The sequence below is a fragment of the Tetrao urogallus genome, assembly GCF_951394365.1.
Source record: "Tetrao urogallus genome assembly, chromosome: 1".
Taxonomy (NCBI): Eukaryota; Metazoa; Chordata; class Aves; order Galliformes; family Phasianidae; genus Tetrao; species Tetrao urogallus.
Window position 1 is genome coordinate 7147316 of NC_136813.1, and position 16709 is coordinate 7164024.

Consider the following 16709-nt stretch of genomic DNA (forward strand, 5'->3'; position numbering starts at 1 on the left):
CTTTCTTATCCTTCACTGTATAAATCTGCTCTCTGAGTTGCATTGGTACTTCTACAGGGATTCACTTAGCGGTGTTCACAGTTATATGGATAGTTAGTTACATGGATAGATGACTTTCAGTCATTTCTAGAAAAATGCCACTGCATTCTGAACAACTTAAATGGTGCATCCCAGAAGCTGGGTAGGAGGTAGGTATAGCAAGTTCACACTGTTGTGCACTTCATAGATCATTTTTTATGCACCATCATGCACATAATTTCCTACATGCATCACATATGTCATACAGTATACAGCTCATTACCACAATCATATGATTCCATGCAAGACATTAAATCAGATTTATGTAGGACACGAGATACTCACTTCTCTTGCTCTACTAGTTGCCTCAGAAAATTTCCTTCACGTTTTAAGAAAAATGAATCAAAGCTGTAAAAATGCTAGAACAAGCAAATTATATTTATTATTACTAATTAATTTGTCTATCTGCAGGCATATATTTGTAAGGCATTAATGATTATGAGCTTGATTCTTTGCATATATACAGTGATATTAACAACTGAGCATGTATGAACAAGACAACCCATTTCTTACAGCTATTATATAATGTTGAAATAGAAACACTCCATCAAATAACAAAAACAGTGCAATAACAGAATGTTATTGGCATTTCTATATTTTCACACGTATTGGTACTTTAAACATTTTAGAGTCTACAAGATACAATGGGAATCTGTAAATTTAATCGGAAAGGACTGAAACTGGAAAGAATATAAATAAGTAACTCATCCTGACTCTAACTTCTAGAAAGTCTTGGTTTGATTTCTTGTGACTATCTGGAACCCATGCCCACACTTCAACCAAGGAAGTCTTTCTCCCACATCCTTCTGGGGCATCCCTACAGGGTTTACAATGATTCTGGGATTCCTTCTGTAGAGTCACGAGTTCTTCTGTGCTCAATCCCATCTTTAATCATTATTTTAGTCAAGATGCATTTTCCATTTCAGCAGTTTGGACAATCTCATTCATCCAAGACAGGCATCTGAGGGCCTTGGAGTTAAGGAGGTTCATAATCTTCAGCTTTGAAGGCAAGAGTGCCCCGAGAGCTCAGACCTTGAGACCTCCCTGTCTCACAGCCTAAGCCAGGAGTTCCTGATGCCATATGTCCATTTCAGTTAGCAGGCCTCATGTTTTGTTTGGAAACATAGTGGTGGCGAACCCAAAATAAAAATTTGGGGGAATTTGGAAATAGAGGAAAAATCTGCAAATATTGGCTTATACTACATAAAAATAGAAGTAAATATAAAATACCAGAACTGACTGTGAACTGATGAAAGAATTTAGCCACTTGGTTCTTGTATCTATCTCAGTCCAGTAGTGAGTAGAGTGCATCTTTTAAAAAAGCTGAATAAAAATCCAGTCTTCTTGATGACTTCCTTTGTGTTTCTAGGGAAATGAATAAACGTCTTACAGAGGAGCAAGCCAAGAAAACCTATGATCGTGCAATTAAGTTAGAACAAGAATTTGGAGAATATTTTACAGGTATGTTTTTATTGACTAAAAAAAATCACAGGGATGTATTTTATTAAAATACCAAATCAGCTCTTTCTCTGGCATAAATTTCTTATCAGTACAGTGTGCCCATAGTAAGGACTCCTGGCTCGGGACTTTTGCTTCCCAATAAACTCAAGAGCAGTCAAGGCATTCAGGACCTCAGATGTTTGCTGCCCTACATACAGGGTAGCTATGCATTAATTTAATTCCCCCCCTGACTCAACTTAGTTTCTGCTGAAGTGAATAAAATTGTGATCATTGCACTTGTGCAGACTAAAGCAGAATTCTTCACTGGCTCAATGGTATCATGAACTTATGGAATCATAGAATATCCCAGGTTGGAAGGGACCCACATGCGTCACGAGAGGGCAAGACAAAGGCATATTTTTCTTGACATGGAGAAAAGCAGGATTTAAGACATGTTCTGCATCCCAGCCCCAATGGGGCTGAACTAGGCAGCTCACTGCTCAGTGGACTAGTGTTTGTGGACAGCATTCAGAAGCCCCACTTGTCCCTTTATATGCTGACAGTGCACATAATATGAACTGCATTTCTAGTTTTCTGCAGTGGGAAAAGGCACTTCAAGAATATAGGCACAGCTTTGTGTTGCAGCTGCTTTATCTTCAGTCACTTTGGGCCTGATCTAATTTCCTTTTTCAGGCAAAAGTGAGTTTATTCCAACAGGTGAGGAAAATTCCAGGCTGGATGTGGCTCTGGGAAGCCTGGACTGGTGGTTGGCAACCCTGCACATAGCAGGGGGGTTAAAGCTGGATGATCATTGTGGTCCTTTTCAACCATACCATTCTATGATTCTATGATTCTATGATTCTATGAAAATACTGGATTGTAAATGTACTGCTGCTCACTAGCTTCTAAATCACATGGATATTAGACTTGCAGCCTACCATGCAATTCGTCACATGGGACAGAACTGCTAGTCCTCTAAATCAACAGTCTAGCTCTGTCACTTTACTAGAAGCAAAGGGATGGGTCTCTCTCATGGGAAGGTGCCACTGGTTTGAACTCTGTTGCTATCTGCAAGGTGTATGACTTTTCCAGTCAATAACACTGCAGTATAATACAATAGTATTTCTTCTAGTATCATCAATATCTATAAGTACATTGAAAATCTGCTGACACTATTTAGTGGAATGTATCAATTAAAAGTATTGGTATGTTTTCTTAATGCAGCTATTGTCCAAGGAGATAGCTTAGAAGATATATATAATCAATGCAAACTCGTAATTGAAGAACAATCTGGGCCTTTCATCTGGATTCCTTCCAAGGAAAAATTATAAATTAGCCACTGCACCTCTGATTACGACGGGAGAATATTTAGAAGAAAACTATAATATACTATTTGGAGGCTTTCCTGTTTTTGTTGCATTTATGTTCTTTGCAGTCAATGTGAATTTTGATGAATGTACAACACAAAGTGTTTGAAGCCATGAAGGACACTGATGGGTCAAAGGGTAGGAACAAAAAGACTTCTACCATATAAAGCAAATCTGTTGTGTGCTGAAAGCACCAGTTGTAGGTATAAACTTTTGACATGGAGACCCTTTGTCAAGGGGAGCTAGCCACCTCTTGTGCCCATGCGGACATTTTGATCAATTTCAATGGCTGAGCTCAGTGTGTTGATTGCTTTAAAGAGAAGTTCCCAGCTCTTGAACCTCATATAGGGCTTGATTCTGCAAGGCGCTCAGCATTTGACCCCAGTTCCTACACATGTGAGTAGCCCCTTGACTTGGAGTTACTTGTGATCCTTCCCTATGCCATTCAGTCCCGTCAGTTCCAGTAGGACTATTCATGTGCTCAAAGCTAAGCACGGGCTTAAGTGTTCTGCTAGATCAGGGCCACACGCACCTTGCAAAATCAAGCTCAGAGTTCTTGGTCCACTTCCCACTGAAGTCACTGGTAGGACTGTCTTTGACTTGACTGGGAGGTGGATCCTATTCTAAGCTTGTCATTGCACATTTGTAGTTGGTACACCTCGACTTTGGTAACTATGCACATCTTTTGATTTCTGAAACCAAGTCAAGCATTTCTTTTTTCCCCTCTGGAAACACTATTGCATCAGGAACTAATAACAATATAGTTTATTTTAATGGATTTTGGGGGTGAGAGAGGATGGAAGCATTTCACATCACACATATGTGCACACAAATACATTCCTATGTGGACACACACACAAGCATGAGGATTCACAGCACCTATGTTGACGAGGAGGGATACAACTGGGAAACGCTTTAAATTTTTTGATTGTCTATTTTATCATTTATATTGATAGAAGGCACTTAAAGATGGAATAATTTATAAAAATAAAAATATATTGATGTATAGAAACTAATTTCTATAGGTAAAAATGTTTTTGTGAGATATTTTGTAAAGATTAATTAACTGAAAGATTAAATATTTACACCCTTGTGCGACTGTAAAATGTAAAGAGGACCATCAAGTTGCATTATCCCTTTTCTGTAACAAATTCTCTATTATGAGTGACAAGCAAGATAATTCCTTAAATTGTAGTTGTCTGATTGTTTTTCTCTCAATCTAATCCTCTCCCTTGCCTCTATTTAATCACGATTAACTCCTGTGGAAAGATCACTTGAACTGACTGCAGGTCCTGCAGGACCTTTTCTGAATACAGAAGGATAATGCATCTTTAAATTGAAATGGATGACTTCTCAGAAGCAAGATGTCAGTGCTCGAGCGCAGTTACAACACTTCATCCAAAAAATGTTTTATGATTCTTCCTGTTTCTTAATGGAAATACCAAAAGTATTTGATCTTTCCTCTGTTTGTAGGCAGGCAGGTCACCAACTAACTTGTATCTTCATTCATTTCACAGTCAACAAGGGTCTTAAAAGCAAAAACTGAGGCAATGGACATTGCAAGGGATTTGGGGAAAGTCTGTGGAATTGCAGTTCGGGATGTAGAGAAGGGGAGAGGGAGGTATTTTCTCCTTGTTTCACACTGCTCTTCTTTTCTATACTGATGTCATTCTTCATTCTTACAAGGGGACAACTGCAAGAGATACAATGACAGTAAGCTGAATTGCCTTTGCTGCTGCTGGACCAAGTCTTAAAGAAAGCCCACAGTCTCCTGCCTGCCATGCTGCAGCAGTCTAACACTTATTAGCTGGTGGCTTCAGCAACCCTAATGCTTAAGGATGTTTTAAGGGCAAATGCTAAACAAACTCCTCAGTCACTCGTCTCTTTGCAGCTGACATTTCAGCACCTGTCCAGCTGACAGGCATAGCCAGCCAACCTCTCCAGAGGATGCCATGAGCTGGATGTTTGAAACTTAGCCACCAGTGGTGACATAGGTAAACATGTGGGCATTTCGGTGGCCCTGCAGTGGCCCCTCATGTACTGCCCAGCTACGGTAACTTTGAGAAGTTCACACTTCTTTTACTGCTATTTTTCTTGCCTGGCCAGCACAGATCTATATACAAGGGATTCAGTTAAGTCTCCAAAAAAGCTTTGTTACCAGAAGGGCTAGAAACATTTTTTACAATACATAAACGAATGAAAGCTTAGATTTTGGATAATTCTGCAGAAATCCACAGAGTGACCCCAGATCTTTGGATGCCATGGATTTTTCCATGCTGGCAAAGTACTATTGCCCCAGGTTGGGAAATAGCCCACTGGACCTGAAAAACCAAGTATCCTAAAACAGGAACTTCATTCTGATTTTCAGCTCTGTTTTTAAGCAATCAATCACACCTGCTTATTTGTTTCTTAGTTCAGCATGCAGCCTTTTACGGCACTATCCTTCTAGTAACTGTTTTGCTTTGTCATGTGCTGTGCTTTATGGTGAACAATAACACTATGGCTGAGTACAATCAATTTTTCCATCAGTCCTTGGTTACTGTAGTAACATTATTTATTTTTCCCTGTCTGTTGTTTGTGCTTCGAGTTGCCATTGCACTTCTCCTTTTTTTTTTCTTTTTTTTCTTTTTTTTTAAATAAAACTTATATTTAAAAACAATTCACCAAGAGAAGCAGTAAGAGGTCTTATTTCCCTTAGGAATTGTTCTCCCATTTGTTTTGTGTGTTGGCGTTTTGCGTTTCACGTTTCAGCATCCTCAGAGCTGCGGTTCATTTTTGCATTGCAGCTGTTCAGATCATACTGGGTGGTAGTGGGAGGAGGAAGAGAAACATGAGATTCATGCAAAATTACATCTGGTGCAAAAAAAAAATGATCCGAACTCACAACCCACAGCAGTCAGCACCTGAGACCATACTGGTGCTAACACAGCTTAGCGTAATCAGATTCCTTTTCTGTCCATGTAAAAGACTAGTGAGCGTCTAAACATGAGACAAATGCAAATGCTGGACCCTTTAGGAAAAGTGCCAGATCACATCCCTGGTGCTATTTCTCATGTTCTGGCACAGTGTGTAGCACCGTAGGGTCTAAGCAGAACCAAAATTACAGCATCTTTTTGTCCACCCATGAATGATCACAATGACATCTTGCTAGATTTGTGCAGATGTGCGATATTACAAACTATTTATTTCTCCTTGCCACAAAGCATCTCCCATGCACTGACTCATTGAGAGCTTGCTGACAGGGCTCAGTGAAAAGGCCCTCTTTATTGGTCTTGTGGTCTGGCCACGAACCAGTGAAAGAGCCTCTTGCTTAATTCCCCTTCCTACAGAGGTACCCTGTCCATGCTAGCGCTTTGTTATTTTTTTGGTAGTAAAGGTTGTTTCTAGAATAATATTCTGTGATGTAATTGTGTTTGTAGCTAGCATGGTTTGATGCTCCGGTGTGGATAGGGTCCTAGGAACCACTCTGTGAAAGTCAAGGATAAGGAATCTCTCCGTTGCACTGAAATTTCAAATCCTCGTCCTGGAGAGCAGTCTTGAACCAGAGCTAACAACCACTACGAGCCAGCGACAGTGTTCTATCTACACAACATCCACTAATCTATTTACATCAGTTTTCTATGTAGAAATTGTTGGTTTTATACCTTCACTATTACCTGCTCATAAGAAGTCAGTCAAATTGTATTTTTGCTTTGGTTTTCCCTACTTTCTTTCTTTTTATTTTGTTTTTCCCTGACCAGAGGATTCAACAAGTGACAACACAAGAAGACACATGTAGTGAAAACAGTGCTCATGCATAAAGGTCTTGGTTTCTTTTTAAGCTGCAGATTTAAAGCCATAATATCTGCCATGTTCACAGAAAAGTGGTCTTCTATTGTTCATAGCATTTAATCTCAGCATTTCTTCTCTTCAGCATTTTGTCTGCCATGTCATGCATGCAGTTCACTGTGCAACTGCATCCATGTGCTCTGGCCCATGCATGCCTTGGTGAAATAGATGTATTTTCCTGTTCCATCAAAAAACAAGACATCTTGTCAACTAGCTCAGAAGTAAGAATGAGGTTGTCAATATATTACAAACAAATTGACTGTTCCTTTGCAGGACATTTTAAAGCACAAACCAGCATCAAAGTTAACAGTAAACAACAGCTTAATGCTACTCACCACATAGCCAGCCTATATCCTCAGCCAGTGGAATTATGGTCACTCCATCAATTTTGTACAGTCATAGAATCGTTTGAGTTGGAAGAGACCCTTAAAGGCCATCTAGTCCAACTCCCTGCAATGCACAGGGACACCAACAGTTCCATCAGCTTCTTCGGACCCCATCTAGCCTGACCCTGAATGTCTTCAGGGACGAGTCCATCCCATTTATGCCACCTGAAATTACATACCCATCCTCACTGTTACATCAATTTTTTAGCATTACTCTAAAGCACCAAGGCCACATTACTAACAGAAGCTCAATACTTTGCACCATTATTTACTGCCCATATTACTGTAGCACCTAGAGGGCTATGTCCTGGACCAATATCCCTTTGAGGCAGGTGCAGTGAAACTGCTGAACACAAAGACACCCCATAGGCCAAGCACCATGGCCAGATTTTCAGAAGGTTTCAGCTCCACCAACATCTCACCAAGAGCAATAGGAACCGCTGCCCCATTGGCTCTCTTGAGAATCTGTCTGTAAGGTGAGGAGTGTAAGACACGAGCCATCATCTCTCACCCCGTGCTAGCAGCTTACACCTCCGGCCCTGATCTACAGCCCAGGTACCTCATTCTGGTGTAATTCAGCATTTCTAATGATGGGCGGTAGCCAGCATCTGGGCAAGATCGTTGGGAAAAAAAATAAGAAAAAAAAGAACAATACTTTTTAGAAAGCAACACTGCTGGCTCTTAGTGGGATAGCAACCTTTCCATTTCTGGATTTGTATTCCTACATTTGAATCGGTCAGTCAGCTCGAATTTCCGAGTGCAACAGGCTGCACGCAGTGTGCCACTCTGTCCAGCATGCTGGCCAACGTGCGTCTCTTTGGCAGGATGTTTCTCAGTCCAGCTGTAGTGTGGAGTACTCAGAATCTGAACTGGAGTTTACAAAATACCTTGTCCAGCTTACACTCCTGTTATGTGTAAATACTCTGCGCATCCATTCCATTTGTGTAAAGAATAAAGCACACACAATTATAAATTCAAGATGTATATTTCATACTAGCCGTGTCCTTGCTTATTTATTCCACTCCAAGCTCTCAGCTGTGGTTCAGTTGTAAATGCTTGATAGAGTGTTTATAAATATGTCATGAATTTTATTATAAAATATTAATATTAAAGCATTTTTACACTTTATAGCAAATGGCTTCCTCACAAGGCATAATTTGTCTTCTTTCCTTAAAGCAGAATAGAAAAAAAAAAGAAAGGAGGAATATGCTCTCAATATGTCTTGAGACCATATCAAATATGCTCTTTATTAAAAGCATATCTTGATACCCTATCACATGCACCACACATGAGAGGCAGAAATCTGGAAGTGAGATGGTAACTTCAAGAATAATTGAAGATCAAGAAACTTTTCTTTTTTGCACTGTTTTCCTTTTTTGACTTTGCAGAAATGTGGGAGTTAACACAGAGAAGATGCACTCTGGTGAACTAATGTTGCTGTTACCTTATCACATTTCTACATCTTAGAAAATTACTAACGTATTTTTTTCTTTTAATTCATGATTTTTTTCATATGTCTGACACCACCATATGTCTGCCTTCAGGCTGTGTACTGTAATAGTTATGTGGGTACAACTAGTTTAACAGAGTAAGCATCAGTTGTGCAATGGGCTTCCAACAGCCCAAGAACCTTGGCTGTTGGCCATCCCAAGAGAATCTTTGCAGATTTCCTGTGGGCTCTGGGAAGGCCAAGTGAACATTGTGAATTTTCAGTAGAAACAGAAACAGGACCGTGACAGTGCTTATGACACACAGACAGCGATAAATTCAGCCTGCAGAGGACTGCAGAGCTTCCATATGGCTCTGGGAGCTACAACTGGCACTGCCACGAGAAAAATTCTTCCAGTGGAGTTTTATGTGCATAATGACAAAGATGGTTAATCACCTAGACATTCATTGTGATGCTTTAGAGTTCTCAAGTAGATTCAGAAGAGTGAAAAAAAATCCAAACAACAGCTCACATTGATATGCAGATGAGTGTAACTTAGAAGAAAAAAAAAGAAAAAAAAAAAAAAAGTGAGTTATTTTTGAGATGTCAGCCTGTTTACTGAGAGATTTTTCACAGCAGTAAGCTACCGCTCCAACAATCACAGCAACAAAGTGAAGTCACTTTCCTGAGCAGCACTGTACAAAGCAGAGTTGGGTTACTGGCCACCAGTACAATAACAAGAGCTGAACTGCTGTCCCAACCCACTTGGAAAGCTGTGAGCTGGAGCAGAGCTCCCCTGCTCTGTGAAGGAAGGCTGTTCTGGATAGCATCGTCCACTGCAGGCACTTTCTGAAGAAGACATATCCTCCCTGACACACTTGGGTGTTAATGGTGTTGAATATCCCAAGGAGACAGAGTGTGGTGCCTAGAAGAGATATCTGATTGCATTTAGTGAAAAAAAAACTGAAATACTTGTTGCAGAAGCTCATTAACTGCTGTCAACTGCTCATTAGCCCTCCATTTAAGCAGAAGAAAGTCCTGGCAAGCAGGGAAAATGAATTAGGTCTAATATGTTATTATCATAATAGTAATAGGGCTGCTATAACACCAGCAGAAAATCAGTACACAGCTCACTCCTACACTACACCAGCTCATTAGCTAAGTCCTGGGCTGAACAGCAAGCCTGAATTTGGCATTTGCTCCACTAAATACAGAAGGTAAAGAACTTTAACCTACATCTCATGGCTTTCCTTCCACACACTAATTCTCTGACACTTCCAAAGACCTTGCCTTGCAAGCAGCAAGCTAACTGCAAAATTGAATCAACTGTAAATTAAAATTTGCATGTCCTTAAGCTGCAAAGATCTGAGACGGGGCTCAAATATGAAAGAAAAGCACTATGATGCTGGAAACCTGTTCATTATCTTGGATGTCAAGGCATGGGGTTAAAAAGGCAGTTTTCACCGTGCTTAATTACTAACAATGTCAAACAACCATTTAATTCTCTCTTTTTCTAATAAAAAGTGTTTTCAATGCTGTCAACCTGATGACTCAAAGAACAAATTTCAAGGATCTGAAAGCAGATGTTTGTCTTGTATTCCTGTCATTGTCGTGTGCAGCAGTGGTCTTGGACTTTGCAGGGTGCAGCAAAGAACCCGCTTTTCCCTTCTGGTTGTATATTTACCATCAGTGTTGGATGTGATCTGCTGGGATTGAATTGCTGAGCGATGGCAAATATTTTCCAAGCATTCAGCTCCTAATATGTATGTAATCCTTCCTTAACAGAGCTAGCTTTTGCTGTAGGTAAGCATACTTTACAAGATCATTCCAGAGCCTCTTTTTTTAATGGCAACCACATTGTGATATTTTAAAGATCCCAAATGAGAAAGAAAACAATATCCTGAGGCTGTGTCCATTAAGTAGGTAAAAGCCCTGCAGATTCCCAACTCCAAATCAATCAGCAGAAGGAGCATTTCCAACTAAAGCATAGGTGCCCACCTGAGCTTAGCTCATAGAGGGATTGGATTTGGTGTGCATGTGCAGTGTACAGAGATGACGTAAGTTACTTTGGGGTAAGAAGGGGGGTGATAATCTTATCAACTACAGCAGGTCTCAGATAGGTTTGATAAGAGCTGTGACGCAGGGAATGTCTCCCGTTAACCGGCAGAGTTACAGATGGAGGCTGAAGGGTCTCTGAGTACAACATTACGTAGGATGACAACTCATTTTCAAGCCATTAAACAATCTGAAATAAAAGACAGGGGAGCAGGCAAGTGGTAATTCATGGACTTACGAAAGAAGCCAGTTTTAATGGAGCCTTTGCCCATGGAGACAAGTCCCTATTGATCACAAGTTTCTGCCCTAATTATAGCAACTATCTTCCTTTGCACAGAAATCGAAGCCTGGATGCACCACAGTGTGTGCCTAATGACTTTGTGCAGTCATGATTTCACTGCTCACAATGTTTCTTGAAGAGCCCATCCATACAGACATCCCAAACCCATCTCCTTTAGCCAGCTCCACTGGCTGCAAGGAGTATCTGAAGGTCTGCTCTTCCCCACAGGCACACACACTCTCACGCATACACACAGAATGGCAGAATGGCTGGGTTATAAGAGACCAGAAACCATGCAACATTTTGACTCACAGAGTACACATCTACATATTACTGTCTCATGGAGGGTTTTCCACATTGGCTGGAGTAGAGCCATTGGTTGCTGGAAGTGAAGACTGTTCAGGAATCTGCTCTCTTGACAGCAGTTAGAATGTTCCCAAGCTTTCCATAGAAAGACAGCCAAAGATTTATACTTGCCCTCAGTGACTCTTGCCACCCATTTGGTATGTGACAGGGGAATTCGCCTCTGTGCCCATGATGCTGGGTAGTAGTAATGCTGCACTGTCCCACTATCTGTATGATCTCTGTTTGTCCTAGGACAGCATAACTGAGGAATGATTTAAACCGCAGCACCATTATTGGGATTTTTTAGCTGAGGTGCAAAAAGTGCAGACGAGGAATAAAAAAAAAATATGATGAGAGTGATGTTTAATTGTAAATGCCATAATAAACATCTGTGTTTGTGCATGGATAGAGGGTGAGAACAGAGAGCCCTATATAGAAATAGGGAGGAAGGGAGCTGTGAAGACAACGAAGTCACAGACCCTAAGGATATTGTTCTACAGCGACATCAGGAGCCAGAACTGCAGAGGGAGCATTACTTTCTTAGGTCAGTATTTTCTTCTACTTCAGAAAACAAAACAAAACAAAACAAAACAAAACAAAAAGACTGACCAGTGTAGAGTAAGAAATAAATCAAGATGTGCTGGCTTCTCTTCTTTTCCAGCCTCTTTCAAATAAGAAAAATGGCTCTGTATTTTCTTTATACTGCAGTGTGGACCTAGCTACTGAAGAAGGAGGAGGCAGGCATAGCAACCAGAACAACCCTCTGGGTAAGAATAGGAGAGGTTATAAAGCCTGCCTTATGAATTTACCACTTCTGGCTCCTTCTGAACTGCAGCTGGGATGCTTGTGCCCAGTCCAGGGCTCCTCTGCTCCATGGATCTGTCAGTCTCAGCCTGATGCTGCAGGAGATAGAGTTCACACATCTGTTAGCAATACGTGTTTTTTCCCCACAAACAGTGGCCCCACTCTGGTAACATTTGCCATCAGTAAAGGAGAGGCCATAGTTAATAGTTTTATTATGTATATATGTTATGAATTCAGTCACTGGGCAACAATACGGGAAATGGACAAAAGGAGAAGAAGAGCCATCACTGGCTTCCTGATTTTGCTCGATCCCAGCAACTTCTACGGGAAGCTCTTTGAAAATAATTCATCTTCCATTTGAAGGGAGTGAAGCAGGCACTACATTAACGTGTTCAATTACAGCCATGTTAGAATTCAGCCAGGACAATGTGCCAGACACCCCTGCCATGTTTAACTCAGTCAAGAGACCAGTCTTGACCTCAAAATACAGAAAAGGATGCACTAATACACAGTTCTTAGCACATTGTGTTATTTCCATAGGTTTAGGAGCAATACCATGGGTCAGTGCTCTATTAAACACTTTGCTGCCTTAGAGATGTCTCCTGTTTGGTGGAGATGAAAACAAAAGCACTGAAGGGAAAAAGCAGCACTCAGAGCTGAAAAGTTGGTGTGGCTATGAAAAGCTGACTTGATGACAGCATCAGGGTTGCAATAAGTGTTACCCTAAACCCATGACTTTCCAGTCACCTACAGTAACATGTCTTCACTGGCTACTGATCTGGCTGGGTCTGGGACATGTATGAAACACACAGAAAAAAAAATGATTGGGATAAGAAGAATGATAACAAAAAAAATACAAACAACAAAAATAAAAGCTTTCTGCACAGTTTGAAATTTCACGGTTTTAGCTGCATGCCAAAAAGAAAAGGAAAGTGGAATGTGGTTGAACTTTTCATGAAGAAATACTTCTCTAAAAGTGTCATTTTAAAAATGTTACGTATTTTGATATTTGGGATTCAGAATAAATCATTTTACACTGACAGACCACAACAAACCCTTATCACCTGGGGTTTCTTTTTTCAATACAAAAACACCTTTAAAAACCTCTTTTGGTGTGGCTAAGTTTGGCTTATATAAACCCAGCATCTAATGGAAAAAAAATTTGTTCCAGACGAATGAGCTCTATCCAGACCCCTGAGAAGTTTCTACAGTTGAATATGAAGTTTATAATGTGATATGGGCACTCACTTGACAGAGGCAGAGATTTGTGAGCCATTAGTAAGAGACCACATTATACACTCAACACAGACCAATTCCCTTCCAACAGTGAAAGCAGGAAATACATGACAAATGTGTGATAGAGCAGGGACTAGAGACTTTAACTGCTCAAATGGCAATGCACATTTGAAAAGTGAGCTGGAAAGAAATGTATCTGAGAAATACCACGCATACAGAAATCTTCCTCCTCAAATTTATTGAAGGACTATTTTGTTAATTAATTCCCATGAAAGAGTAATTTAATTGTATATTTTTAAACAATGCTTTTATATCAGAAAATAATAAGCAATGAAGGAAGATAACTTAGATAAAAGTGTTTAAATATGTTTCAAGTTGTATGAAAATCAAACTTAAGGCGATGAAGCAAAGGGATGGAAAGAAAGAAGCTGCCTGTGGTGCCCTGGTTACAGGGAGACTGTAAGACATACAGAATGAATTATGACATAGCAAATAGCAATCAGGGGAAGGGGAGATAAATAATGAAACAAATGGGAGTAAAAACAATTTGGTGGAAATCGTCATGGTGACAAGAGGAAGAATGGAAAAGAACGCTGCCCAAAAGTTAGTGCAACCTATTGGAAAATTTGTCACCAAAACTTGGTGTGTGGAGAAGACTGATTCTCTTCATCTACAGCATGCTATTAGCCCAGTGCCTTCAAGACTGAATACCACACTATGGATACCAAAATCTGACCTGATTGAAGATGCTTATAGCAGTCACACGTGTTTTTTGCCTCTGTCACTCTCCATCTGAGACTCTGTCCTCTTACTAATCCTGCTCTTTAACATGCATTATTTACATAACCAAACTAAAGAATTCAGCAGCCGAAAAATTTCTTCCAAACAGCCAAAGAAGCTTGCTTCAGATAGACGTGTATTTGAAATACCCATCTCTAAAACTCTGAGCATTTACAATGGCAACTAAGCATTAATCACATACAAATTACCTATGAGATTCCCCGTCTCTGACTTAAGATCTCGTAATTAAGATAAGACTGAGAAAAATGATCCACACCTCTAATGCAAGAACTGAATCCAGGCCCATTTTCTTGGATGGATTTTTCTTGTTCTTGCACTATAGTCACTGTGAGTAAGAAATAGTAATCAAGAAGGACCCCTACACATCTTATTTCAACTTTATCTGAGATCTACAGGGACAGTACCATAAATTCTTACCTCAGCATTTCCCAGACACAAAGATGGATAGAAAAATGTAAAAGACAACATAATGGCAGTACTGTCAGCCAAGACCTGTAGACTACAAGAGTGTGAGAAATGCTGATGGGGTTTCAGAAGCTTGAAAAAAGTCCTATAAAATGTCATCAAAATGTTTTTAAAAAGAAAGAAATTAATATGACAGTCATAAAAATCTAGTAAGATAAAGATCTGTTGAAATATAAAACGCCATTTTTCATCAGAGATCAAGCTAAGCTTAGTCCACCTGTGTTTTTCTTACAACAGCACACTTTCACTGTTTCTCACTTGGTTTACAAGTGTAATAGTTAGTTTATGTAGTTTTCTGCCAAAAAAAAAAAAAAAAAAAAAAAAAAAAAAGCCCAGGCAGCTGCTTTTTCAGCTTGGGAATGCAATAAAAAATGCTGTTTACCTATCACACATTTTTAAGCTGTTGAGTTTTTTTAACTAGTAATAAAAAGTGTTGATTATATTTTTAGCTGAGGAAACATGGTCCTGACCCCATTCAGGTTATCTCTTCTGTCAGTTACTGTTCCCTGTCAGTGACACATTAGTGCCAGAGCTGGGGGCAAATTTCAAGTTCATTTAAGTTCATCCGTAAAATGTAAGACTAAAAGTGGTTAGGATTCTAGTTGTAGGATAAAAACTCATGACACCAATTTTTTTTTTTTAAATTGGTGATTATTTTAGAAACAATTTCCACTTATCAACCCAGAAATCTAAATGTTCCGCTCCAGTACGTGAGTTCTAAAGTCCATCAGGCAAAAGGAAAGGACCTTTCCAGACTTCCAGCATGGTCTCATCTGGGCAAAGTTTTTTGAGGCAATATTGTTAGGTTTCCCAGGAACTGGTTTTCTCTAGACATTGGCATTGATTTCCAGAAGAACTGATAAATTCTTATTACGAACTGACACAGCACCGAAACTGCTGAAGATGAATGACCGCCTACTAGAACCAACGAGAGGCTGCATGGTTTGAACCACATCCATGAGTGTGAGGTCCACTATATGCAGGAGCATACATAACCACAATAAATTACAGGACTCAAATGAGTTTTCCAGACACTTACCAAGAAGGCATGTGTCCATTCAGATCTGAGCTTCTGAGACAGGTTTGCTCTCCCAGCTGTTACTGCAACCACTTACCACACGTTAGCTACAAGTGTACTGTGTGAAAACACAATCTACTGTTAGTAATAACAGCTCGATTCTGCTAAGTAAACATTATTCCCAAGAAATACTAGTTGTGAACTGCCCCAACTCAGCACCCTGGCAAGAAAAAGGAGATTTACAACTGTACAAACAGGTGGCAAATTTTCTATTCCTAGGAGGTGATGTTTGTGCTTTATCAATTCCATGTGCTTGTGTTCCAGTAACACCTAGAAGCCAGAGACAACACAATGTCCTGCTATGTCTAACAGGCAGCATACAAACAAAGGCACGGCCACACCTGAAAAGATTATGTTTAAAAGTAAATAAGATCATGAAAAAGTAGGAGTATGCAATGCAATGAAAGGTCTATCAAAAAAATGTGACTGAAACATCAGATTCTTGAAGATCCCTACCTATCCATACAACTGCCCATCTTTGTTGCTAATAACTAACTAATAACTAACTAATAACTAATAACTAAAATTCCAGGACTGTTCCTACTTTCATTTCCATCAGTGACGCATCAGCTGAATCAATTGACTCACTCACCCCTCCAGCTGCTCAGTCATCTTTAATCTGAATGAACTCCCTGGGGTTCATGCCATGGGCAGAAGTTGGAGCTTTAGATCCTCTTCAGACATTTACAAGTGGCAATACCCACCTCTGCATTCAGATACGCCAGTGAAGGAGAGCATCCAACATTTATGGTAAATGCCCTTCCCCAAGGCTGATCCATACACTCAAATAAGTTTTTTTTTCCAGAAATTAAACAACTGGCCAGTACATGGTGGATCTAACCCAAAGCATCCAATCTCCTCATCTATCCAACAAGTACAAGAACTTACAAAACACCAGTAGATGCACATCTATGCTGGAACCCAGGGAAAAACAAATCATCTACAAATGACAAACAGAAGATCCTCTTTGGGACTGAGCTGCAAACTAAATCTAATCTTATTCTTGTAGATTGGCCTGAAAAGTCATCCGTCTTCATTATTTGCAGGTTAGATTAAATGATGAAGGAAGTGGAATGGACGTCTCCTAAATGTTCCTATCTCTCTATGTCCTTCAGAA

General features: G+C 39.9%; 1 protein-coding gene across 7 annotated transcripts in view; it reads left to right on the forward strand.

Moving 5' to 3' along the window:
- DLG2 (discs large MAGUK scaffold protein 2) overlaps positions 1-2849 on the forward strand; it is a gene marked incomplete at both ends in the record, with an annotated part of 740481 nt that extends 737632 nt beyond the window's left edge. For all 7 annotated transcript variants that reach the window (XM_079537732.1, XM_079537733.1, XM_079537734.1 and 4 more), the window contains 2 exons: positions 1448-1539; positions 2743-2849. In XM_079537732.1, coding sequence (XP_079393858.1) covers positions 1448-1539; positions 2743-2849 — 199 coding nt within the window. The remainder of the gene's footprint in view (positions 1-1447; positions 1540-2742) is intronic.
- Between the last annotated feature and the right edge of the window lie 13860 nt (positions 2850-16709).